At 59.4% G+C, this 22,122-nt stretch overlaps 3 protein-coding genes across 9 annotated transcripts in view; 2 read left to right on the top strand and 1 right to left on the bottom strand.

Annotated features, from left to right (window-relative positions):
- The first annotated feature begins 11 nt into the window (after window positions 1–11).
- SF3A2 (splicing factor 3a subunit 2) lies at window positions 12–5,889 on the top strand. Of its 2 annotated transcripts, none has more exons than XM_063358196.1 (9): window positions 12–80; window positions 1,214–1,380; window positions 1,856–1,927; window positions 2,254–2,300; window positions 2,987–3,096; window positions 3,744–3,793; window positions 4,105–4,245; window positions 4,760–4,828; window positions 5,410–5,889. In XM_063358196.1, exons 2-9 carry the CDS (start codon window positions 1,255–1,257, stop codon window positions 5,740–5,742), a joined length of 948 nt encoding a protein of 315 aa, XP_063214266.1. In that variant the 5' UTR covers window positions 12–80; window positions 1,214–1,254; the 3' UTR covers window positions 5,743–5,889. The 2 variants fall into 2 exon arrangements, with proteins under 2 accessions (XP_063214266.1, XP_063214265.1); XM_063358195.1 differs by lacking the exon at window positions 12–80 and adding an exon at window positions 952–1,117.
- Window positions 5,890–7,795: 1,906 nt separating this feature from the next.
- On the top strand, window positions 7,796–12,432 carry AMH (anti-Mullerian hormone). Its single transcript, XM_063358199.1, has 5 exons — window positions 7,796–8,640; window positions 9,671–9,849; window positions 10,848–10,971; window positions 11,139–11,331; window positions 11,497–12,432. Exons 1-5 carry the CDS (start codon window positions 8,067–8,069, stop codon window positions 12,413–12,415), a joined length of 1,989 nt encoding a protein of 662 aa, XP_063214269.1. The 5' UTR covers window positions 7,796–8,066; the 3' UTR covers window positions 12,416–12,432.
- A 1,111-nt stretch (window positions 12,433–13,543) lies between these two features.
- Window positions 13,544–22,122, bottom strand: part of LOC134526371 (nucleolin-like) — a 35,152-nt gene continuing 26,573 nt past the window's right edge. For 2 of the 6 annotated variants that reach the window (XM_063358194.1, XM_063358193.1), the window contains exons 2-7: window positions 17,058–17,104; window positions 16,092–16,212; window positions 15,416–15,568; window positions 15,262–15,324; window positions 14,974–15,116; window positions 13,544–14,840 (exon numbers count right to left, since the gene is read on the bottom strand). In XM_063358194.1, coding sequence (XP_063214264.1) covers window positions 14,298–14,840; window positions 14,974–15,116; window positions 15,262–15,324; window positions 15,416–15,568; window positions 16,092–16,188 — 999 coding nt within the window. In that variant the 5' untranslated portion in view covers window positions 16,189–16,212; window positions 17,058–17,104 and the 3' untranslated portion in view covers window positions 13,544–14,297. Of the gene's footprint in view, window positions 14,841–14,973; window positions 15,117–15,261; window positions 15,325–15,415; window positions 15,569–16,091; window positions 16,255–17,057; window positions 17,105–18,529; window positions 18,764–22,122 lie in introns of those variants that run through there. The other 4 variants (XM_063358192.1, XM_063358191.1, XM_063358190.1 and 1 more) reach the window with 3 other exon arrangements.

Below are 22,122 nucleotides of genomic sequence, written 5' to 3'. Positions count from 1 at the left end.
GCCCCGGAAGCGCTCCCGCCGGAAGCCGGAAGTCGCGCGCTGGACGCAAGCGCGACGCGGGAGCGGGGCCGTGGGCGCCGGTACGGGCCGGGGGGGTGTCGGGGGGTGGGGGAGGGTTCCGTCCGTGCAGGGGGGCGCTTGGGGAGTGTTTGAGGGGGCTTTGACTCTCGCTAAGGGGTTGAGGGTGCTTGGGGGGGTTTAATTCCTTGATGAAGGGCTGGGCGGTGGTTGGGGGGTGTGTGTGATCCTTGCTGTGGTGGTGGGGGATGCTTGGGGGGGGTTGACCCTTGCTGAGGTGTTGGGGGGGGTTTGGGGGGTTTGACCCTTGCTGGGGAGCATTTGAGGGGGGCCTTGACCTTGCTGAGGTACTGGGGGGGGCTTTGACCTTTGCTGAAGAGTTTAAGGGTGTCTGGGGGGCTTCCACTCTTTCTGTGGGCGTTTGAGGGGGGCTTTGACCCTTGCTGAGAAGCTGGCAGTTTTTGAGGGGGGCCTTGACCCATGCTGAGATACTGGAGCGGGGCTTTGACCTTTGCTGAGGAATTGAGGGGTATTTGGGGGGGCTTTGACCCTTGCTGGGGAGCGTTTGAGGGGGGCTTTGACCTTGCTGAGCAGCTGGGAATCTCCCTGGTCTTCCTTGTTGGAGGGTGGATGTCTGTGTGTGGGGGGGCTCTGTCCTTTGCTGAGGGAAGGAGGGACTCTGAGACCTCACTGGGTGGTTGGGGACAGTGTGCAGAGGCCCTGGCCTTGCTGGGGGGATATAGGAGGAGCCTCTGACCCTCACAGAGGGTTTGGGCCTGTGGGGGTGGCTCTGGGGCCTTGGGGGGGCGTCAGGGTGGTGGGGCAGCACCGAACCTCAGTGGTGGAGAGAGGCTTTGGCCTGTGGCAACTTTTGGGGCTGCTCGCTATCGAGGTGGAGGGTGATGAGGGGTGCTGGGGGGAGTCGCTGCGCATTTTGGGGAGGAATACGTCTCTTTGGAGAAGAAGGGGCTGTGAGGAGATGGGAAGGGCTCTGGGGACCTGTTATTTTGGATCATTTTACTTCTACTCAACTTACTGTGTCAGTGGTACAAGACCAGCTCCGTTTGAAATTGCATTGCGTGGGGAGTTCCAGGGCATGGTTTGTGGTGCTCCTGATGGGTCTAAATAGTGGTGTGAGCTCCAGGGTAGGAAAAGCGTTGGTTATCACTCATGTTGCTTTTCCTCATTTTTCCAGACTCTTTCTCCATAAGTAGCTGAAGCACAGAAATCCCCATCATGGATTTTCAGCATCGTCCTGGAGGTAAAACTGGAAGCGGAGGCGTAGCCTCTGCCTCAGAAAGTAACCGAGACCGCAGGGAGAGGCTCCGGCAGCTGGCTTTGGAAACCATCGACATCAACAAGGTGAGCCCTGGCCTCTGCCTGTGCAGGAGAGAAAAGACACGGGGCTGCCGTCCTGCAGACCGTTGTGAGGACAGGTTTAGAGCTTTGCCTGAGCGAAATAGCAAGAGATTTAGTGGATTGAAATTAAATATTTCTGTTTCTGGTAATGTGTGAGCCAAACGAGAAACATTTGTGATGGGGCTGACCAGAGAGGTGCCAGCATTTGCATATTCGAGTAGCTGTTACGACATTATTTTCAGTCTTCTCGGGACTGGATTGTATTTTGCCGTTTCTTGCCTGCAGTTGGTATGCTGTCACCAATTAACAAAGCTGCTCTTGTTTCTCTCTGTTTTCATAGTCCTAAAGCAGTGTTATGCTATTAATTTAAATCTACAAACTCAGTTCTTCCGGTGCAGCAAAAGTTGGGCAGTATTTTGATTATTCTGTTGTTTTGCCATGTATTTTGCTTATAACGTTTTAACAATTCTCTTTCCAGGACCCTTATTTTATGAAAAATCACTTGGGCTCTTATGAATGCAAGCTTTGCCTAACGCTGCACAACAATGAGGTGAGTTGAAGAGCTGTCTGTCTTGATCGCGGCAGCAGGTGTTTTAGAATAATAGCAGCTTCAAACGCAAGAACCGGGGACGTGCCTGATGGCTGACTGCTGAAGAGATGATGGGTGGGTACCGGCTCGTGTGTGTGTTAAGCCTGACAGTTTCTGACAGTTCGGCACTTGAGAACATTCTGCAATTTTTGAGTAAGATTCCTCTTTCCTAAGGATTAAAATATCCTTGTCAACGTGTGATATCCTCTCTCCTGTGACAAGTATCTGTCAGTGTAGGAACAGTCCTGTCTTCGTTTAACTTTCTTCTGCCTTGTTTTTTATTTCAGGGAAGTTACTTAGCACATACCCAGGGGAAGAAGCATCAGACCAATTTGTAAGTCATTCTGCACTGTAGCTTTATTCTCCAGTATTGAAGCACTTTAAAACAATGCCTGCGTGCATCTATAAATCTTGAACTCCGTTATACAGTAGCACATGGTGCTCAAGTGTTCTCTGACTGGATTTGTTTCCTAGTGAACAGCCTGGCACTAGCCAGGAGGTACAGCCTAGATCTGCTCCAAAAAATGCCGCTGACAAGCTCCATTTTGAGCTCAAGTTCAAAGCCAGTTGTGGGATTCCTGAAGGAAGGGGGAGAAGCAGTTCTAAAACCGTCTTGAGTCTAGTTACAAGCATCTGGTTTTGTGAATACAGGTTGGGAGAAGCTTGTAAGTTTTACATTAAGAAATCCAGTTTGGTTTGGTTTAGATGACTAGCTTGTGGGTTTTTTTTTTTCTTTTTTATTTCAAGAAGTAAATCTTCTCAAATCTGTCTGTGGAGACGGGCACCAAGGTCATGTTGGGGGTGGATGACATAATTGAGATGACAGCCTTTAGTCGGGGGAGGGCGCGGATACAACTGGCCTGTAGCGGTGCATGTGGAAGAGAAAATGCAGGTTTTCCTGGCATCCTTTCTGTGAAGCACCGAATATTCCGTAGCGAGGGATTCAAACTGCTCACTGCGTATCCTTTAGAAGCAAGTGTGGCTACCCTTTTAAATTTGGCACATTTCAAATGAATCCAGGGCCCGTCGAGCTGCCAAGGAAGCTAAGGAAGCCCCTGCCCAGCCCGCACCAGAAAAAGTCAAAGTGGAAGTGAAGAAATTTGTGAAAATTGGACGACCGGGTTATAAAGGTACGTCAGGGCTGTCTGTCGTCGGGGACACCTAATGCCTGCTGGAGCTTGCCTGAAGTGCAGTGCTGTGGGTGTGAATTATTAATTAGTCTTTTTAGCAGATCTGTCCATGAATAAGATATGGGCTTATCTCCTGACGTCCTTTATTGTTTAAATTACCCGTGGAACATCTCTTTATTGCTGACAGCCGAGTGAGAACCGTTTTAATAATAGATTGGTATGTCTCAGGCTTTCAGCTCTTATAAGTAGTCATGCAGGAGACGATGACATTATTTCAGACTCTCTTCTTTTATTGTGCTGGACCATCTTTCACTAATGCTCCTAAATCACTCATTGCATGTATAGCTCAAGTTTTTTTGCTCTGAACTCCCCATTGTTTTGTGTTGGCCTTCAGTACAAAACTTGGCTGCTTTATCTCCCAGCTTTGCTCTGCAGCGCAGAGCCTTTGCCCCATGGCAGCTGAATTTTGCTAGAGATCCTTAGTAGCTTCGGTTAAAGACAATGTGGCAGGTTTTTTTTTTTTAAATAAATGGGAGAAAAATCTTGTAATGCTTTGTTGTTAGAAGCTTTATGTGTTTCCTAGGGCAGAAATAATGTTGCTCTAACCCTGCTATGTGATGTTCTGAGCTTTCGTATTTTCTTTACAGTGACCAAACAGAGAGATCCAGAAACAGGCCAGCAGAGCCTTCTCTTCCAGGTAGGGCCGCTGTTAAATTCTTGGTGTTTGGGTTATCCGAGTGCTGCTAAATGAGCAGTTCTTTGCAGGATTCATGAAATAAATAAAATTAAAAAAAAAAAAAAAAAAGAAAGGCCTTACCTTGCTAGTCCTCTGCTGATGATGGTGTCAAGCAAATCCACGATGGCAGTTGTTGGGCTGTTTCCTTTGGTGGCACTAAGTTTTCTGTTTGGAACTGACCTCACTGTGCTTCACAGCTGAGGGATTTGTTCTGTATGAAGGGAGAGTGAAAAGGGGATGTTCCCCTTAATGCTGCAATATCACCCCAACAGATTGATTATCCGGAGATTGCAGAAAGTATCATGCCTCGCCATCGGTTCATGTCAGCCTACGAGCAAAGGATCGAGCCCCCCGACAGACGCTGGCAATACCTGTTGATGGCAGCGGAGCCCTATGAAACCATAGCTTTCAAGGTAAGATTTGGGATTAACCGATTATTGGGAAAGTTCCCAATAATCCCATGTTTTCCAAGACATTAATTCCCAGTGAACATTGTTATAGACTTCTGTTCTAGCCCTCAGGGTGTTAATGGAGTGGAAAGCGGGGGGTCAAGAAGACATGACTGGAAGTCATTAAACCCTGCTGAGAATTAGTGGAGGACTCTGGCATGAAAACTAGGCTGTGTGCTGCGCTCTGGGGAGCCATTGAATTCGCGGTGTCTGGCACAGAAAGGCGCCTTCTGGGCTTTGCTCCTCAGCCTTTGTGCAGATGTTAGGAGAGGGTTTTTTGCCAGCGCACTTGTCCTTGACCGATAGGGAGGTAACTTAATTCTTTCCTGTCCCCATCTCTATCTAATAACATCCGAGACTAGTGCATCTCACAAAGGCCTGGAATAGCTGTGCTTATCTTGCAGGCTCTGGTGCTAAAAAGGGCCATTGAGCTAATCTGGTGGTGCTAATAATAGCTCCTTCTTCTTTTTTGTTGCAGGTGCCAAGCAGAGAAATCGACAAAGCAGAGGGAAAGTTTTGGACCCACTGGAACAGGGAAACCAAACAGGTAGCTGAAGCACCGCAACGTCTTTCGTAAGGGTTAAAGAGGGAGCAGGGGGCAGAGCAGCTTGGGGGGAAAGGCAGTGCAGGGAGAGGGCGCATCCGCTATATCCCTGCTGGCTTTGGTGCTAAAAATCTTCATTCCTTCAATGCAATTGTGCAGTCGCTCCTCCTGACAGAAAGAGCTTCCTGTGTGTGATCTGTGTGGGAATTTAACCTGGGAGGTAGAATCCTCGCTTGCTGCCAGCAGCAGCGGAACGGTGCAGAAACCTGCAACGGTGTCCTCCCTGGGGCTCCTCGCTGCATGCTTCCTGCACCCAGGTCTCGGGTGAGCCTGCGGCGTGGGTGTACTCATTGGGTGTCGCATGTGAGAGCAGGGGACGAATGCCCGGGGGGAATACTGACCCCATCACGGGTAGCTTAGTGCTTAGAACAAGTTTCAGAGGAGTTAAAGTACTGGACAAGTCTGGTGCAGGTCGTGAATGCTGCCAGGGTGGGAAGGCAGCCGTGGTCTGCGGAGGTCAGGAAAGGTCTGAGCTGTCCTGAGGATTAATGGTTCCCTTCTCTTTGCTTTTCTCCCCTCCCCAGTTCTTCCTTCAATTCCATTTCAAGATGGAGAAGCCCCCGGCTCCCCCAAACCTCCCTCCAGGGCCCCCAACTGTGAAGCGGCCTCCTCCACCTCCGCTGATGAATGGCTTGCCCCCAAGGCCACCTCTGCCAGACTCCATGCCGCCGCCTCCTCCGGGAGGCATGACCCTGCCTCCCATGCCTCCCTCTGGACCAGTGCCGCCGCCCCCAGTGCCACCTCAGTTGCCACCAGCACCCGGTGTACCTCCCCCTGCTCCTCTGCCCCCCATGATGAGGCCACCTCTCCCGGCGGAGGGGCCGGGCACTATCCCCCCTCCGCCTCCCTCCAACTGAAGCCCCTCCTGGACTCGGTCCCGTTGGACTCCTTTAGCTCGTATCTTTTTATATGCAGATCACGACTAATTCTGAGAAATATTCCTGTTTTGTATGCCCGTGAATTTGACTAGATCCCGTAGGTTCATTAAAAGGTTTTCAATTTTCCTGCGTCTTGGTTAAAAATGTTGCCGTCTGTTCGCTTTCTTTAGCTCTTAAACATATAAAACATTCCCAGTCTGGTTACATTTTGGAAATTCTCCAAAGAGGAGGCAAAGGATTGGAGATCTCCAGGCTCCTCACCTCATTCTAACTGAACAGCCCCATCGGCCCGGGCTCAGCTGTGTTGGCGTAAGGTGTTGCCCCTCTTGGAGTGTTTCATGTGCGTCGCAGAAATCACCGGCCAGTTCAGCAGTGGCTATTCAACTCCAGCCCGCCATCAAGCCGTTCATTCGGTGGTGGGGAGACTTGTCGTCGGCGCACGGCGAGGACTGTCACTGCATCCCCAGTGATGGCAGCGGTGGGCAGATTGGAGGGCAGGCAGAATTTCTCTGTGTTCCTGCTGGATTACGGTTGCGATGGGAAGAGCATCGCTCCCGCTGCATTCGGAAACCTTTCTCAGCCCGGTGCCAGGGCACCGTACTCTAGCTCCGGTGCTGCCAGCTGAAAGCTGGAAACATCTCGATGGAGGAAATGGGTTTGACCTGTGTCTCGGGAGTCCTTGAAAAGCACCAGCCAGGATTTCATTGACGGTTTCAGAGAGGCACCCATCCCCATCCTTCCCCAGCACGCAGCTGCCCGGCTGCCCCCCGGCTGCTGGCTGGGCTGTTCATGCCAAAGGTGGGCTCACAAACGCAGCCCCGGTGCTCTCCTCTGCGGCGGTGGCAGAGATCTCTGGGAATGTTTAGTCAAAAGAAATCACCAAAGCTGCAGTGATATTAAGTCTTTGTTTATTACTATAGTTCATTAAATGTTGTCCGTAACGTTACGAAGCACCTGCTGTCATGTCTGATTTTTATTGTATATATCCTCCCACGCCTAGATTAGTTTTGGCAAGCTTTTAGTCCTCTGTGGTTTTATTTATACTAAATACTTCCTTCAAACTATCATTTGGTTCCCATTCAAAAGGAAAAGAAGTTCTGAGATTTCTCCCCTCTGTCCTTTCCAGGATTGATTTCGCTGAACTGGGACGTCTCGCCGTGGGATGCTGGGGTGCCTGGTGGGGGACGGGGTGCCCGACCCGGGCTCTTGGCCAGTGGCTGGCTCATTTCACGGACCGCAGGGGAGGCTTTACTGGCCACAGTCCTGCAGCTGCGTGCCCCTTTGATGGAGGAATCGAAGGCTTTGGCTCTTCTGCTGGCCTGACGCAGGTCGCGCCCGGAGCCGGGCAGTGTGTCCAGCCCCTCCTGGCTGCCCCAGAAGCGCTTTGGCTCGAGCGGAGCTGCCCGATGCCCGAGTCAGCCTCTGTGGGTCTCCCCTTTGCGTGTCCTTTGTCAGCTCCTGGAGGAGAGAGAGGTCCACCCTCACCAGCCCCGTGGTGTGGTGCCTTTGTCCCCCTCCAGTTGGGGTGCGCAGCCCATTCGTGACGTGCTGCAGCCAGACCCTGAGCTCCAAACTGCAAAGTTTTGGAACCCCAGAGAAGGGTCCGAGTGTGCTCTGGAGCTTTTTTGCAGGTACCTTCCCCCCTGCCCTCTGTTGCCAAAAAAAGGCGATACCTTGGGTGGGGGGGGAGGTTTCCCTGGGATGGATTTGCTAATTCCAAGTGTTAGAGTGAGTGCTGGCATCTTAGAGAGGGAAAAATCCTTATAATACGTGTGTCGTGAGAATTTCTAAGTCAACTCTTCAGTGTTCAAACTGCAGCGTGCGAGGTGCCAGCCGCGGGGGGAGAGAGGCCGGCGCTTTCCATACATTTACTTAGTTTCTGCCCATTATCTGGCTTCGTCTCCCTCCTCCTGGTCTGGCGAATTCTTCCCTCCCGGTGTTTCACTGCTGATGGGAATAGTATGTGCCAGTCCCCATGAAGATCCAAGTCTAGACGTCCATCCTCCTTTAGAAAACATCTGAAGTCAAGGACGTGCGTCCCTACGAGTGAGGGAAACAGCTTTAATTTTTTTTACATTTCCAATACTAGATGCAAACCCAAAAATAGAACCAAAAAAGTTTCTTCGGAACATCCCTCCCTCTTCTCCGGCCTGACAGCCTTCAAGTTTCTCGAGGGAGGTGTGTTGTCAACTCAAGGCCACCGGTTTTTAAAAGGGAGACGCCGTCCTCCCCTCCTGCCCCAGTGCTCTGAGATGCGCGTGAGCCGCTCGAGCGACTGCCTGGGGAGGAGCTGAAGTGGGACCATGAGGGCTGTTCTTGGGGTGCTTTTGCCCTGCCTGGTGCTGCTGCTCCCCTCCGCAGCCCTGCCCAGGAAGGGGAGCGCGGGGGAAAGGCTTTCGGAGGAGCTGGGACTGGAAGCGGGGGAGAGCGAGAGAGAAAACGTGAGTTTACAGGAAAGAGCGAGACCCAGCTCGGCGGCAAGATCCAGGATGGCTGTGGCTACTCGCCTCTTGTCTAAGCCTGACCCAGGAGAAAGGTGCCTCCAGGGGATGGCTGAGGATGGGGCCGTCAGCTGGGCCAGCTCCAGCCTGCACCCGTGGCCACTGGGGGGGCTGGAAGGGCCCGTGTGCAGGGTGAAAATGGACCAGGACGGGCCGACCCCGAGGCACCTGGAAGTCGTGGGTGTTCTCACCCACTACGAGAGCACCTTCATCAAGCTGTTGAGGCAAGGCAGCAGCTGGGACGGAAGCCACCTGGAGACCTTCGGGCTCTGCCCGGCCGGGGCGGCGGGTGCCGCTCTCCATCCCCTCAAGCGCATCCACGCGCACGTGCTGGAGCCGGGGCAGGACCGATTCCTCGTGCTGCATCTGCAGGAAGGTTGGTGCGAAACCCCCGCGCCCGAGCCTGGCTTCGGGCAGGCCGACGCTGTTTCCTTGCCCTAAATCAGACATTTAAACACAGAATTAAATGGGCGGGGTTGGGTTCCTTTGAAAATTAGGCAAGCGGTGCCGTAAAATGTCTTTCCGGGTACATTTTTAAGAAGCTTTGGTAGTGATGACAGCTGGCGTGCAGCAGGGTGCCTTGTCCCAGCCCGTGGCTAATGCCCAGGTGCCGCAGTCTCGGCGGCGTCTGCTCTGCTTTGGAGATTACGAGTGTTTCTCACTTTCTGCCTTAATGAGGTGGGTTCAGGCCCCGTCCCAACTTTGCCCAATGGGGAAAAGTGAAGAGAGGGTCGGATGGGTGGATCTGGCCGCTCCTTCTGTGGCGTGAGCCCCGGCTGGTCGCGGTCGGCTGCAGCACATGCCGGGCTCTGGCGCTCGGTGCCGCCGGGGAGCGCGGGGTCCAGCTGCCCTGTAGGGAACACAGCAACGTGCACCCCGCCGTCCCGCCGCAGTGGTGAGTGCAGTGCGCGAGGGACGGCACCCTGGCTGACCCCTCAGGTTTAATCCTCTGTAGCAAGAGGGTCACGGTTGTTCCTCTCTTGAAATCTCTTCCTCCCCTCCTGGATTTTGGGTTTTCGGCTGAACTCGCCGGTGCTGGGCAGGTGGGGAAGCGGCATTTCCCCAGGCAGTGCTGCTGGCTGCGACGCAACGGCCGCAATGTCCCCGAGCCACCGGTGGAGCTGCCGTGGGAGAAGAGAATTCCATGGGGATCTGCCCGTGAAAATTTGCCAGAGCCGCTCCGGGAGCGAGGCAGCCCCCGGCTCGCTGGGGTTTGCCCCATTGACCCCCTCCCTGAACCCAGAAAGGGGATTTGCTGGGTGCCCCCACCCTGTTGGCTCCTGGGTGCTCTGGCCACCGCGTGGGGCCGGTGCTCGGCCCCGAAGCCCCTTCCTCACCCATCGCCCTCCGGGATGCCCACAGCCACCGGAGGGGAGATTCACCCCGCTCTGTCTTCTCCTCTCCAGTGCAGTGGGAAGCCCAGGCCAAGCTGTCGTTCAAGCTGGTTTTCCAGGCGGAGGTGGGCCGGTCGCTGGGAGAGCTGCGGGTGGCTTTGCTGCTCTTCTACCTGGGCCGGCGAGAGGGGCCAGGGGCCGGGCACCGGGAGGAGCTGCTGGCCACGGGCACGGGGCTGGCACGGGAGCAGGTGGGTTGCCGTGGCCGGGGGGGGTCTAGTCCTGGGTGCAGGGAAGGTGGGAGGGGGGTGTCTGAGCTCTGCTGGCCCAGCACCTTTGCCATCCCCTCCAGTCACTTTTCCATCCCCTTCCAGTCCTTTTCCCATCCTTTCACAGTCCCTTCACCATCCCCTCCCGGTCCCTTTGCCATCCCCTCCCCAGTCCCTTTACCATCTCCTTCCAGGATCTTTTCCATCCCCTCCCGGTCCTTTTCCCATCCCCTCCCAGTCCCTCTGCCATCCCCTCCCCAGTCCCTTTACCATCTCCTTCCAGCACCTTTTCCATCCCCTCCCAGCCCCTTTCCCATCCCCTCCCGGTCCCTTTGCCATCCCCTTCCCAGTCCCTTTACCATCTCCTTCCAGGATCTTTTCCATCCCCTCCCGGTCCTTTTCCCATCCCCTCCCAGTCCCTCTGCCATCCCCTTCCCAGTCCCTTTACCATCTCCTTCCAGCATCTTTTCCATCCCCTCCCAGTCCTTTTCCCGTCCCCTCCCAGTCCCTTTCCCGTCCCCTCCCAGCATCCCTGCCCTGTCGCACCCTCCCGCCGGGCCAAGCCGTGCCTGAAGATGGTGCTGTTGCCCTGTCCCCAGCTGCCGGCAGGGCCGGAGGGACGGCCCGGGGTCCCCAGCCCCTCCTGGGGGTCCCGGCTCCCCGGGGCTCTGCAGCCTCCCCGGGGGCGGCAGCCGCGGCCCCGCTGCCGGGAGAAGCGGGTCCGGGGCCGCTCGGGGCTCTTTGCCCACCCGGGGGTCCCCCCTGCCCCCCACGGCTCCCCGAGCAGCTCTGGGGCTGGGGGGGAGCCCCCCTGCCCGCTCTGCTCCCGGTGGTCCCGAGCCTCCCACTTCGCTGCACCCCGGGCCACCGCGGACTGGGTGACCCGGAGCCAGCGGGGACCACAGCGGGGGGCTCATTTGGGTGTCCTCCCCCCGTGACGCCTCACCCACGGCCTCGGTGGGTCTTTCGCCTCCCTGCAGAGCCTCTGCCTCGCCAGGGACACCCAGTACCTGGTCCTGGGAGCCACCGTAGCATCCGTCGCCCGCAGCAGCGAGCAGCTCAGCTTCCAGGCTTCCCTGGCCATCAGGCGTCGCGGGGACGGAGGTAGGGACACGGGGAGCCCGCGGCGGTGGGGGACACCGGTGTCCGTGCCCTCTGCGTCCTGCCTTGGGCATTTGGGATCCTCCCAAGCCCGTCTGTAATGAGGGGCTGCGGGGACGTGTGGGAGATCCCTGACCGCCATCCTCCCCCCCGGCTCCTCTCCTCACCAGGTGCCCCCCTGTCCCCCACGGAGACCCAGCAGCTCCTTTTCGGCTCCGATGACAAGTGCTTCACCAGGATGACCCCCGTGCTGCTCCTGCTGGCCAAGTCACGGTGGGAGGAGGAAGAGGAGGTGGCTTTGGCCCCTTCTTCCTACCTCTCTGCCGACGGGGTGGTGGACATGGCTCCGTACCCGCAGCTCAGGTCCGTGGCCCTGGCCGCAGCCGTGGAGAAACGCAGGGGCTGGGAGCTGGGGGGAGAAAGGGGCAGCCCCAGCCCTTCTGCCGTGGGTCAGCGGTAGGAGGATGTGGGGCAGGGACCCCTGGGGTACAAGGGGACCCTGTGACCCTCGCTGTGTTCTCCTCGCAGCCCACCCCAGGCTGGGACGGAGGAGCTGCTGTCCCCCACCGCCCCGAGCCAAGCCAACGCTTCGTCCCCGGCGCCCGGCAGCAGCAGCGGCCAGTTCCTGGGCATCCTCACCCAGTTCATCCGCCGGGTCCTGAGCCCCTCCAGCGAGCCGCCCCCCCAGCCCAGCTCCCGCCACTGGCTGGACTTCCAGGTGATGGAGACCCTCCCTCACCAGCTGCTCAACCTGTCGGAGGAGGCGGCGCTGGAGCGGCTGGTGCAGTCGGAGGAGCCCTCGGTGCTGCTTTTCCCCCAGGACAGCGGAGCCGTGCTGGAGCAGCACTTGGGGGACTGGCAGCCGGAGGGGACCGTGCTGCAGCTGCTGATGGGCAAGCTGCAGGCGGTCATCCAGGAGCTGAGGGACATCCCGGCTTTCCAAGCCAACACGGGGCTTTTCCAGCATCTCCTGAGCTTCTGCTACTACCCGCCGGGGCCGGGCGAGGGTCAAGCCGTTGAGCGGCCGCCCGGCTCCGGGAAGCTCCACGCGCTGCTGCTGCTGAAGGCCCTGCAGACGGTGCGGGCGCGTTGGCAGGAGCGGCGGAAGGTGCTGCGGCAGAACCGCAGCGCGCGGCACCAGGCCCACTGCCGCCTGCAGGAGCTCACCATCGACCTGCACGACCGCAAGTTCATCGTCATGCCCACCGTCTACGCGGCCAACAACTGCGAGGGTCCCTGCAAGCTGCCCCTCTCCACCCGCGTCCCCAGCTTCTACTCGCACACGGTGCTGCTGCTGGGCATGCAGGAGCGGGGCTCGCCCCTCCAGCGGGCTCCCTGCTGCGTGCCCGTCCGCTACTCCGACCAGCTCATCATCAGCCTCTCCGCGGAGGGGCTGGAGGTCCGCAAGTTCCCCAACATGGTGGCAGAGGAGTGCGGCTGTCGGTAGAGCCATGCCTCCCCCCCGCCGCCTCCCCGCTCGCCCTGGCCCTGCTCCCGCTCCGTTTCGCCCTCGCAGCCGGGGAGCTGGTGCTTTTCTCGCCGAGACGGGAGCTCCCCGCCTCTCCTTTCCCCGCGGTTTGGCTCGTTAGTATCGCTCTAGTTCTGGGTTCTGTAGCCGTGCCGGTCCCTGGGGGCTGCTCCACAGCCCGGCATTGCCCCATGCTGGCTCCCAACGCTGGGATGCCCCAGGTGCCCATGGGGCCGTGCCGCAGCGTGGCTCCGACCCCGTGGCGGGGTTTGGGCTGGATGCGGCACCGCAGGAGGGCAAGGCTTGGCTGATCCGTCCAGGATCGTGCTGATTTATCCCTTGCCTTCTGCTCCTGTCGCGGCTGGGCAGGGCAGACGTTGCTTCTTCCAAGTTCCCCCCTTGCAGCATCCTCTGGCCATTTCCCAGCCCTCGGCCTGTCTCTAAGCCCCCGCCGGCCATGTGGCTCCACCTGCGAAAGCAGAACAAGAGGCAAAAAATCCCCCAAAGCAGAGACCAGCTTTGCCTTTCCCTGACCTGTGTGAGCCAGGGGCCATGGAGCTGGCGGTGGCTCGGGGCTCCCTGCTGGGTCCCGTCTGCGTCGCACCCCACTGACCCCGCTCCCAGGGGGCTGCCAGAGTGGGGGACGAGGGGAGGGAGGGCTGAGAGAGGGGAGCGATCCTGTTACACCTCCCGGGCTGCTCACGCCATTAATAGGAGAGGCTGCAAACGGCTGCCAAAGCACCTGCTCCGCGTCCCCGCCGGCGTCGGCACGGAGCCCGCCTGCCCCCGGATCATCTTCCCAGCTCAGCCCGGCCCCTCCGCAGGGTCTGATGCCCTGGAAAGCAGCTCCTGGGCTCGTCCCGGCTGCAGCCCCGCCGGTGCTGGGAGCTTTGGTGCTTTGCAGTGTCCCCACGGGGCTGGCGGGGGCACAGCACACACCGGGCCCATCCCGTAGCCCACACAGGGATCCACTAGCCCTGAGCCCCTGTGTGCTGGGGATGGGGGTGGGGGGGCACAGAAAACACACAAACATAACCAGGGCCAAGATCTTTTCTTGTTTTGTTTTTGGTTTTTTTTTTTTTTTCTTTAAAACATTCAATTTAATACCTTATTAAAAATGAAAATAGTTTATTTTAACCTCTATTGATTTAGCAAATACTGAAACCTGCCGTGGGTTGGGGCTGTGAACGTCTCCTGTAGTTGCTACAGCGCTGCGTGATATTGCACTTGTGTTCCGTTCCTAAAAGCGACTCTGGGAAGGGAAGGCCCGAAGGGATCCCCGGGTGATGGGCTCTCCAGCCCTCTTGTGTTACCAGCAAGCTTCGCATCACCCCGCAGCGATGGCACCGGGGTCCGGCGAGGTCATTCCCCCAACATCCCTCCGAGGACGGCTGCAGCCTGGCTTCCTTAACCCCGAATCCACTTCTCTCTTGATTTGCTTTAAATAAAACCATTAACTGAAGCGAAGAGCTACACAGTCTGGAGCCAAACTCTGTTCACGGGGATCCCTGTGCCCACTGCGCCGCCCCGATGCCTTGGGGACCGCGAGTGAAAAACCAGCTGCAAGGGGGATTTTTGGGTGGGGATGGAGAAATAGCATGAAGCCCAGACGAAGACGCTCCTTCCCCCGGTCCTTTCAGGTTGCCTTTGTGTGTTTAATCCAGGGGGGCCCAAAGTCCCTGGGGAGGCTTGTGCCAGGCTCTCGGGCCGCTCTGCCGCTGCTCGGCGATCCTGGAGCGCTGCCCGGGGATGGATGTCCCTGGAGAGCAGGCAGGGAGCAGCAGGGTGCCCTTGCTGGGGGCGGCAGCGGGGTTGGACCCCCCTGGATTCAGCATCATCCAGCCCCCCGGTCGCCCCAGCCTCAGTCGCGCCTCTTGCCCTCCCTGTGCCTGGCGGTGCCGTCCTTCCCCGGGGTGGCCACCGGCTCCCAGGGCTTCCTGCCCTTCTGCTGCCGCCAGTCCCGCTTCGGGCTCTCCCTGCCGCCGTCGGTCCTGCCAGGACGGCCCTTCCACCCCTCCTTCCTGGGCTCGTCCCGCTCCCGCTGGCTCTCCTTCCCCTCCCGGCCCCGCTTCCTCTGGGGCTGCTGCTCCGGCTCCCGGGGGGCCCTGGGGGCTCTGCTGGGCTTGTCCCCCTGTGCCCTGTCCTTGGCTCGTGCCTCCCTCCGGCTGCTCCGCTCCGCCTGGGCGGCACGACCCTCCCGGGCCTTCTCCTCCTTCTTCTCTGGCTTCTTCTCCCGGCTCTTCTTCACCTCCATCACAGCTGGTGGCTCCTCGGGGACATCCACAGGCTCTTCATTCTCATTCTCATTCTCATTCTCATTCTCATCCTCATCCTCATCCTCATCCTCATCCTCATCCTTTGGTGTTGAGCGGCCAAACCACTTCTTGAAGATCCAGGGCTCTGCCTGGGGGGCGACAGAAGGGACCAGGCAGAGGTGATGCAGCCCAAGCGACTGGGACCTCTCTCCATCTCTCCCCCCATGGATGAGATGCTCCCCCCCTAAGGAAGCTGCTTCTCCCCCCACCCTGGACCCGTACCAGGTTGCTGTCAGCCTCGTCGTCATCATCGCCGTCATCACCAACATCATCACCATCACCGGCCTCGAACATGCTGCTCTCCGGCTGGGCAGGCTGGGCAGTCACCACTTCTTGGACCTCCTCCTCCTTGGCGCTGACCACCTCTGGGAGGGGAGAGGGACAGGCCACCCTCAGCCGGGGACAAGGCTGTTCGGGTGCGATGTCCCAGCCACGGGGTGCCAGGACCACCCCACCCTGGGACGTGGCCCCATCTTGGGGATTGGGGCAGCCTGGAGCATCCGAACCCACCGTGAAGGGGAGGCGGTGGAGGGTCCTGCCTGCCACGGCTGATTCCCTCCCTGGAGCATGGCGCTGGAAGAGAGGAGGGAGAGGAGGGAGAGGAGGCAGGAGGTGGCAGCAGGGTCTGGCCACCTTGTCCCCCTCCGTCTGGCTCCCGGCTCACCTTGGAGCACCTGGAAGGTGACGCTGAGCAGGGCGACGACGGAGGCCACCAGGATGCACTTGTTGAGGGTGAGCCCTTCCCAGAGGAGCGGCTCCTCCGCGGGGTCCAGGCTGGGGGGCTCCACCTTCCTCTGCACTGGGAGGCTCCTGGGGACTGGGGAACCCCCAAGGGAAACAGCGTTACTGGGGGAGCTGGGAAGCGGCAAAGGGCTCCGTGCTGGTGGGTTTGGGAAGGACATGGGCAGGGGCAGGAGCTGCCGGCCCTACCGCTGCCAGCATAAGGCGTTTGCACTGCAGGGGTGGGGAAAAGGGTGTCATGGGGGGCTGGGGCTGAGGTGTTTGGGCCACTACGGCGTTACAGCCCCCTGGGGCTCAAGCGGGGAAAGCCTCTGCCCTGCTCCATGCTCCTGCCTCTGCTGCTCCCTGCCCGGGGGAGGAGAAGGAGGAGGAGGAGGAGGAGGTGAAGGAGCAGAGTTTGGCAGGTGGATGGGAAGCCCCATCTCCATGTCACTGAGCTCCCAGGGGACTGTGGAGAGCAGAGCTCATCCCGCCACTGCTCCACGGCCAGACCGCGCTCCTGGGCTGGCCGGGGACACAGGACAGGATCTATGCCTCTGTGACCACGTGGGACCAGGCTGGCCATTTTGGGGCAGAAAAGGGCTTTTCCGCACACCTACCTGGAGGCGCAGTAGCGCTGCCTTTGGCTCCCACCTTCTCCGCCCGCTTCTTCTCCGCCACTTTCTTGTCCACGCCGAGAGGCGCTGGCTCTGGCATGCTCAGCTCAGGCTCGTCCGGATCCTGCTCAGAGACACCAAGCCGGGTCCTCGCCTCCTCTAGCCCCTGCGGGGAAGGGGGCGAGCGTGGCCGGGGGTGTAAGAGCATCGCATGGCCCCGCGGGGAAGGGAAGAAGCGTGGCCGGGCAGGATGGGGGACACAGTGCATGTCTGTGCCCCCTCCCAGAACAAGGGGTGCTCAGGGACCCAGGGGTCCCCTGGGTGCTCCACGCGTCCCCCAGGGCTGAGCCGATGCCCCTGCTGACCCCCAGACAAGGCTCATCTCCGGCTCCTCCAGCACCCAGCCCCAGTGCGTGTATTTGCATCGACAGCCTTAAAATCACGTTGGGGTGATTTTTTTTTTTTTTTTTTTTTTTTTTGTCTGCTAAGATGGATTTAGCCACTAGCTGGCTCCATGCTGCAGAGCAGGCGCCGGGGTGCGGCTGCTGACCCCCCGGGCTGCGCTTGAGCAAGCCCACCCCAGAGCAGCCCTGGGGCCGGATTCGCCCCCCGATGAGCAGGGTTACGCACACCCGCCGAGGGCAGCGGGACGGATGCAGGGCACGCTGGCTGGTGGGGTCAGGGCACCACGAGGAGGGGGTGCATGCAACGATTTGGGGGTCTGGGCTCGGTGCTGCCGGGGACGGGGGGGTTTGGTGGCCAGGCTGGCTGCTGGTGTGTGTCAGCGGATCGGTGCCCCGAGGGAGAGCTGCCCACCAGCACGGATCAGTGACAGCGACAGCTGAGGGACACGGATTTCGGCTCCCCTGGGACGGACACTCTGCTACACCCTGCAGAGCCCTCCTGGGCGGAATGCCACCGCGGGACAGTCCCCCCCCAGCCCCCGGCCCCGGGGTGCTGCGCACTTACATGGGCTCTACCGCTCTCCCCGTCGCTGCTCACCGGCGCGTCGGCATCTGTTAAAGACAAGCACGGTGCCGTTCATTAGGTGGGAATCACCAGGGGCTGGGGGCGAGGGGTCTTCCCGTTGCCACCCAGCCCACAGAGCGGGGACATCACGGCCACGTTTCTCCCGTTAGCGCAGCCGGGTCACCCCTGGAGAGGTTTCAGAAGACAGGCAAAAAGCCACCCGGCCATCGTGGCAAGGTCGGGGTGTAAGAGCGGAACCACACAGGTCTGTGGCTGCTGAGCCCCAAAACATCATGGGACTCAACAGACATGGCTCAAGCCCATATCATCCTGGATGTCCTTGGGGAGCTGCAGCCGAGGGGGACGGTGACCTCCGTGCCGAGACGCACTGAGGGGGACCAACTGCCCAGGGTGCGTGTGGACACCCTGAAAACACGTGGCTGGAGGCAGCTCGGGCTGTAGCCAGGACAGTAGGACAAGCTCCAGGCACCGTGGAGCAACCAGACCTCAAAGAAGACTTCAAGCCACCCAAGAGGACCACGAAGCGCAGGGATGACTCTCGGGGCTTTTCCCAGTTGTGAAGTGGGGGAGAAAACCGGAGGGGTCCCGAGGGCTCTGCAGGGGTTCGACGCAACAAAGGGCTGGGGAGCGTGCTGGGCTCCCTGGGGGTCTCTCTGCCCCTGGCTCCGGGGTGGTCTCTGGGGGGGGGGGAGAATGCACCAACCTGCCCCAACGCCAAGCGGCCTCAGCCCTCCCGGCACCTCCGGGCACAGCCCTCGCTCCGCTTGGATTTGGATGCCGCATCTTTGCAAGCCCTCACCAGAATTTTTGCCCCCTTGGAGCCGGATTTAGTTTATTTTTCCCCCGGTGGAAGAATGAACGCTGAGAAAAACCACCAGCTCCCAGGATGGAATCTAAGACACGATATTGGAAGCAAAACAGGTAAATAAGAGGAAGCCTTTTGGCTGGGGAACCGCGGCCTGAAAGGTCTTTGCTTTCAAGAGGAAATAAAAAAAAAAGTCTTCGGCTTTGTTTTAGCGATGGTGAGTCTGGTCCTTTCTCTGCTGGGAAGCGAAGGAGCTGCCCCAGGAGTCTCGCGTTGGCTCAGGGGGTTCCCAGCCCCAAAGAAACAACAAAGATGGTGAATTTTTCCCTAAAGAGTTTTTCCCCCAAGTGCCTGTCGTGTTTTTGAGCTACACGCTGTTTCTGAGCAAAGATGAGCCCGAGGAAGACGGAGGAGGCGATGAGCCTCCCTTCCTCTTCGCCCTGGCCGTGGCCGATGTCCCCGTGGGGTCGGTGCCGTGCGGGTGCCCCTCGATGTCCGAAGTTGCCTCTTGATTTCACTGCACCGCAAAGAGCCGTCTCTGCCGTGCCGAGCCCTCTCCTGTGGGGCTTCGAACACCGTGGCAGCGGCGCTTGCACGGCCACAGCCGGCACCTCCTGGCCACCGACTCGTGGTGAGGACAAGGTACCTTTTCTCCCGTCCTTCCTGGGCTGCCTCTGAGGGCTCCCCACCTGCCCGGGCAGCTCGTCGGTAGCCTCGGGGCATCCCAAGTCTTTCTCCAACACCTCCCGGGAACCCGCTGCCATGTCACTTCGAGGGACTCTCACTAAACCGAGAGGGATAAAACAAACGGCGGGCGGTCAGCAGTGCCCCGCGGCACACGGCTGTCCTGCCACGGCCTCGCCGCGCTCCCAGATCCCCGGCCGGGCTGTTCCCACACCTCCGTCCCTCGGGCTGCACCAGGACGGAGGAGCCCAAAGGAGGAGCCCAAACCGCCTCCAGCCCCCGAGGTGCGTTTCCAGGTTGTGCCACAACGGCTGCAGGGCTCCGTGACAGCCGTGCCGTGGCCGGGCAGGCAGCCATCCTCCCCCTGCAGCGAGCTCCCCGCGGGCGTTAACGCGGTCCCAGAGCCGACCGGCTCCATGCCTGGGGCTGTTCCCCCCAGGGTGGGAGGTGGGGTGGTGCCCCAGCAGAAGGCCGATGCATTTCAGGGCTCTACAGCCCGCGCAGGATCCTCATCCCCAACCAGGATGGGTCATGTCACCCGCAGGACCAGGTTTCCCGGGGCTGGTTCCTATGGGACCAGCTCCAGCACCGACGTACCAAGCAAGCGGCCACTGCCCAGGCCAAGCAGGGCAGGGATGCCCACCAATGCCAGGGATGGCCACCAATGCCAGGGTCGGCCACTGATGCCAGGGATGACTTGCCCATGTCACACAGCCCCAAAGCCCAGCTCCAGCCCTCGGCTCACACTGACTCCTGCTCAGGAGCCCTCCCGTACGACCACTCGCCACGTCCATCCCCTCCCCGGCGCTGCCCACACTCCCACTCCCTCGGACGCCATGCTCCGCACGCCAGATCTTCTCTTAAATGCACAAAACCACAGCCATTCAATGAATAAATCGGCTCCGCTCCGCCATCGCTGGGACTTTTCCTGCACGAGCTCCGGAGGTTGCCTCTATCGCTGACTCACTTCAAAGAAACTTCCAAAAATAGTCCCCCCGCCTGCCCCACTCTCCCTGTGCGCGCTCGCATGGCAGCGCCGGGATGGGGCCCATGGCCCCCGACCCACTGCTGGCCGGCAGTGGGGCGAGCACTGCCTTCCGGGCTGTGCCCGTGGGCTGCCCCACATCCAACTGAAAGGGTTAAAAGCCAGAAAAAGTTGTACCTGGTGCTTGACCACCGCGACTGCTGCCTTGCCTCCAGCCCCCCGGCTGGCTCCGGCTCTCCGGGGTAATAAACAGCAACAGCTGCCGGACGGTGCCGGAGCAAAATAGCACCCAATCACCAGGAGCCGGAGCACCCGCTCCTCAGCCCCAGAAAAGGCAGTTTAGCCCCAGGCATCGAAAGCAGGGGCTGCCGCCGGCAAGGCAGGCACAGGGGGATGCAGCTCTCCAGGGGACGCACCTGGGACATGGACTGTCCCTCTGTGAGCACCGCCGGGTGAGCACGAAGGGGGGAGAAGGGGTCGTTTGCTCCCCAACCCGGGGTCTCTGAGCCAGCTGTGGGATGGACACTGTGCCAGGAATAGAATCATAGAATCATAGGATGGTTCAGGTTGGAAGGGACCTTAAAGGCCACCCAGTGGCACCCCCTGCCCTGGGCAGGGACACCTCCCACCAGCCCAGGTTGCTCCAAGCCCCGGCCAACCTGGCCCTGAACCCCTCCAGGGATGGGGCAGCCACAGCTTCTCTGGGCAACCTGGGCCAGGGGCTCACCCCCCTCACAGCAAACAATTTCTTCCTCACATCTCATCTCAATCTCCCCTCTTCCAGTTTCAAACCCTTCCCCCTCATCCCATGGCTCCTCTCCCTGATCCAGAGTCCCTCCCCAGCTTTCCTGGAGCCCCTTTAGGGACTGGAAGGGGCTGGAAGGTCTCCCCGGAGCCTTCTCTTCTCCAGGCTGAACCCCCCCAGCTCTCTCAGCCTGTCCTCCCAGCAGAGGGGCTCCAGCCCTCCCAGCATCTCCGGGGCCCTTTGCTGGACCCTGGATGCAGAGAGGCAGATCAGACACCAGGCACAGTTAAGGAGGTGGTGCAAGAAACAGGAGGAGCAACCCCCTGGGACCAGCAGTGCTTAGACAACCCCAGTGAAAACCACTTTTTTGCCAGTGTTTAGAGCAGGTCCTTTGCTCTCTGGCCCCTCTCTTCCCACAGCCAGGTCCCCAGGGGCTCTGCCACAGCCACCGGCACCTCCTGGGGACGCGGGGAGGGATGTGGTCCTCAGTGCAGCTTCCCGCTCGCAGGAGGTAGCGAGGAGTTGAAGCATCTCTGATTTGGGGAGCTGAAAAGGACCATCGGGCTCCGGCCCTGCCTGTGAAGGTCACCCAGGGTCCCCAGCTCAGCCGGGGCAGGTACAGCCTCAGGCAGAAGCGCCTGTCCCTGGGAAGGTGGTGCAGCCATGGCTGGTACCAGCCCGGATCATCCTGGAGGCATCCTGCCTTGAGGACATCTCTCTTACAGAGCGCCACTTCTGAAAGACTTCAGGATTAAAAAAAAACAACCCCCAAACTGTTGACGTTTCACGCCTGCAGTATTAACATTTTTCTTTAGCAGAGATGTGAAAGGGCTTTGATGGCAAGATGTAAAGCAGGAATAAACCGGGCACTGGCATCCTGGAGGGGACTCAGCCTTTTTCCAGGGCTCCGGCCACCCGGTGAGACTGGGTCACGGTCCTGCGTTAGGACCATGCAGCAAATGAACCCGGGAGCAGCCCTCTGCTTTCCAGGGCAGGGATTTCCCCTCTTTGGCGGAGACAGGACCGAGCACGCCGTGAGCCCTGCTGCGGTACAAAGAACGCGCCGCAGAAGCCGAACGCAGATGGAGGAAGGGATGGAGCCGTAGCCACAGGCCACCCCCCCACGCCGTGCCAGGGCTGCGGGCGCACACGCCAAAGGTGGTTTTCACAGTTTTATTCCTGCCCCAGTAAGGTCAGGGCTATTACTGGCAAGGCACGTTTGCTTCATAGGGACATAATGAACGCAGAAAATCATAGAGGCCAAATAAAAATCCCTGCTTCTCCCCATTAATCGTGTGTCCCATGGTGCTCGCAGCTTTGCAAGCTTGTTCCTGCCTCCCGGGACGCCCAGGAAAGATCCCAGGGGTGGAATGGGCAACGTTTGCATGCGCAGAGCTCAGGCAAAACACCTTCCCGCTTCGTCCCTGCATGGGGCCACGGGACAGAGAGCTCTCCTCGCCCTTTCCAGGACCTTTCAACACCCAGTTCCTGCAGCAGGGAGGGACTGGGAGCATTTTTGCCTCCACACGTTTAGCTCTGAGCAGTTCCCCGCCGAGCTGCAAAGCCTCCATCTCCATCGGACAATTTATCCCAGGCAGGTGGAGGAAAGAGATTCCCAGAGGCAAATTCTTTCCTAATCCCTTGAAACCCCTCCCCAAATCTCGGCTTCTCCCTTGCCCCGAGACTGATAAAAGTGTCTCTGGGACGGGGTTAGCTCGGAGAGGGGGAAACACGATCCGGCTGCGAGACCAGGCGGGGAGAAGGCTGCTGGTGGAAAAGCTCGGGAGGGCAATCAAGCAGCATGATGGACGGGGGCCCGGCTGCA

Source organism: Chroicocephalus ridibundus, chromosome 22 (genome assembly GCF_963924245.1).
Source record: "Chroicocephalus ridibundus chromosome 22, bChrRid1.1, whole genome shotgun sequence".
NCBI classification, from domain to species: domain Eukaryota; kingdom Metazoa; phylum Chordata; class Aves; order Charadriiformes; family Laridae; genus Chroicocephalus; species Chroicocephalus ridibundus.
The sequence above is the reverse complement of the archived record's forward strand: the minus strand, read 5'-3'. Positions and strand labels throughout refer to the sequence as shown.

Excerpts from the sequence above, each read along its gene's own strand:
- SF3A2 (XM_063358196.1), top strand. The coding sequence starts at position 1,255 with ATGGATTTTCAGCATCGTCCTGGAGGTAAAACTGGAAGCGGAGGCGTA. Across the intron at positions 2,301-2,986 it reads AAGAAGCATCAGACCAATTT|GGCCCGTCGAGCTGCCAAGG; the intron begins GTAAGTCATTCT and ends AAATGAATCCAG. Across the intron at positions 4,829-5,409 it reads GGAACAGGGAAACCAAACAG|TTCTTCCTTCAATTCCATTT; the intron begins GTAGCTGAAGCA and ends TCCCCTCCCCAG.
- AMH (XM_063358199.1), top strand. The coding sequence starts at position 8,067 with ATGAGGGCTGTTCTTGGGGTGCTTTTGCCCTGCCTGGTGCTGCTGCTC. Across the intron at positions 8,641-9,670 it reads CGTGCTGCATCTGCAGGAAG|TGCAGTGGGAAGCCCAGGCC; the intron begins GTTGGTGCGAAA and ends TCTCCTCTCCAG. Across the intron at positions 10,972-11,138 it reads CAGGCGTCGCGGGGACGGAG|GTGCCCCCCTGTCCCCCACG; the intron begins GTAGGGACACGG and ends TCTCCTCACCAG.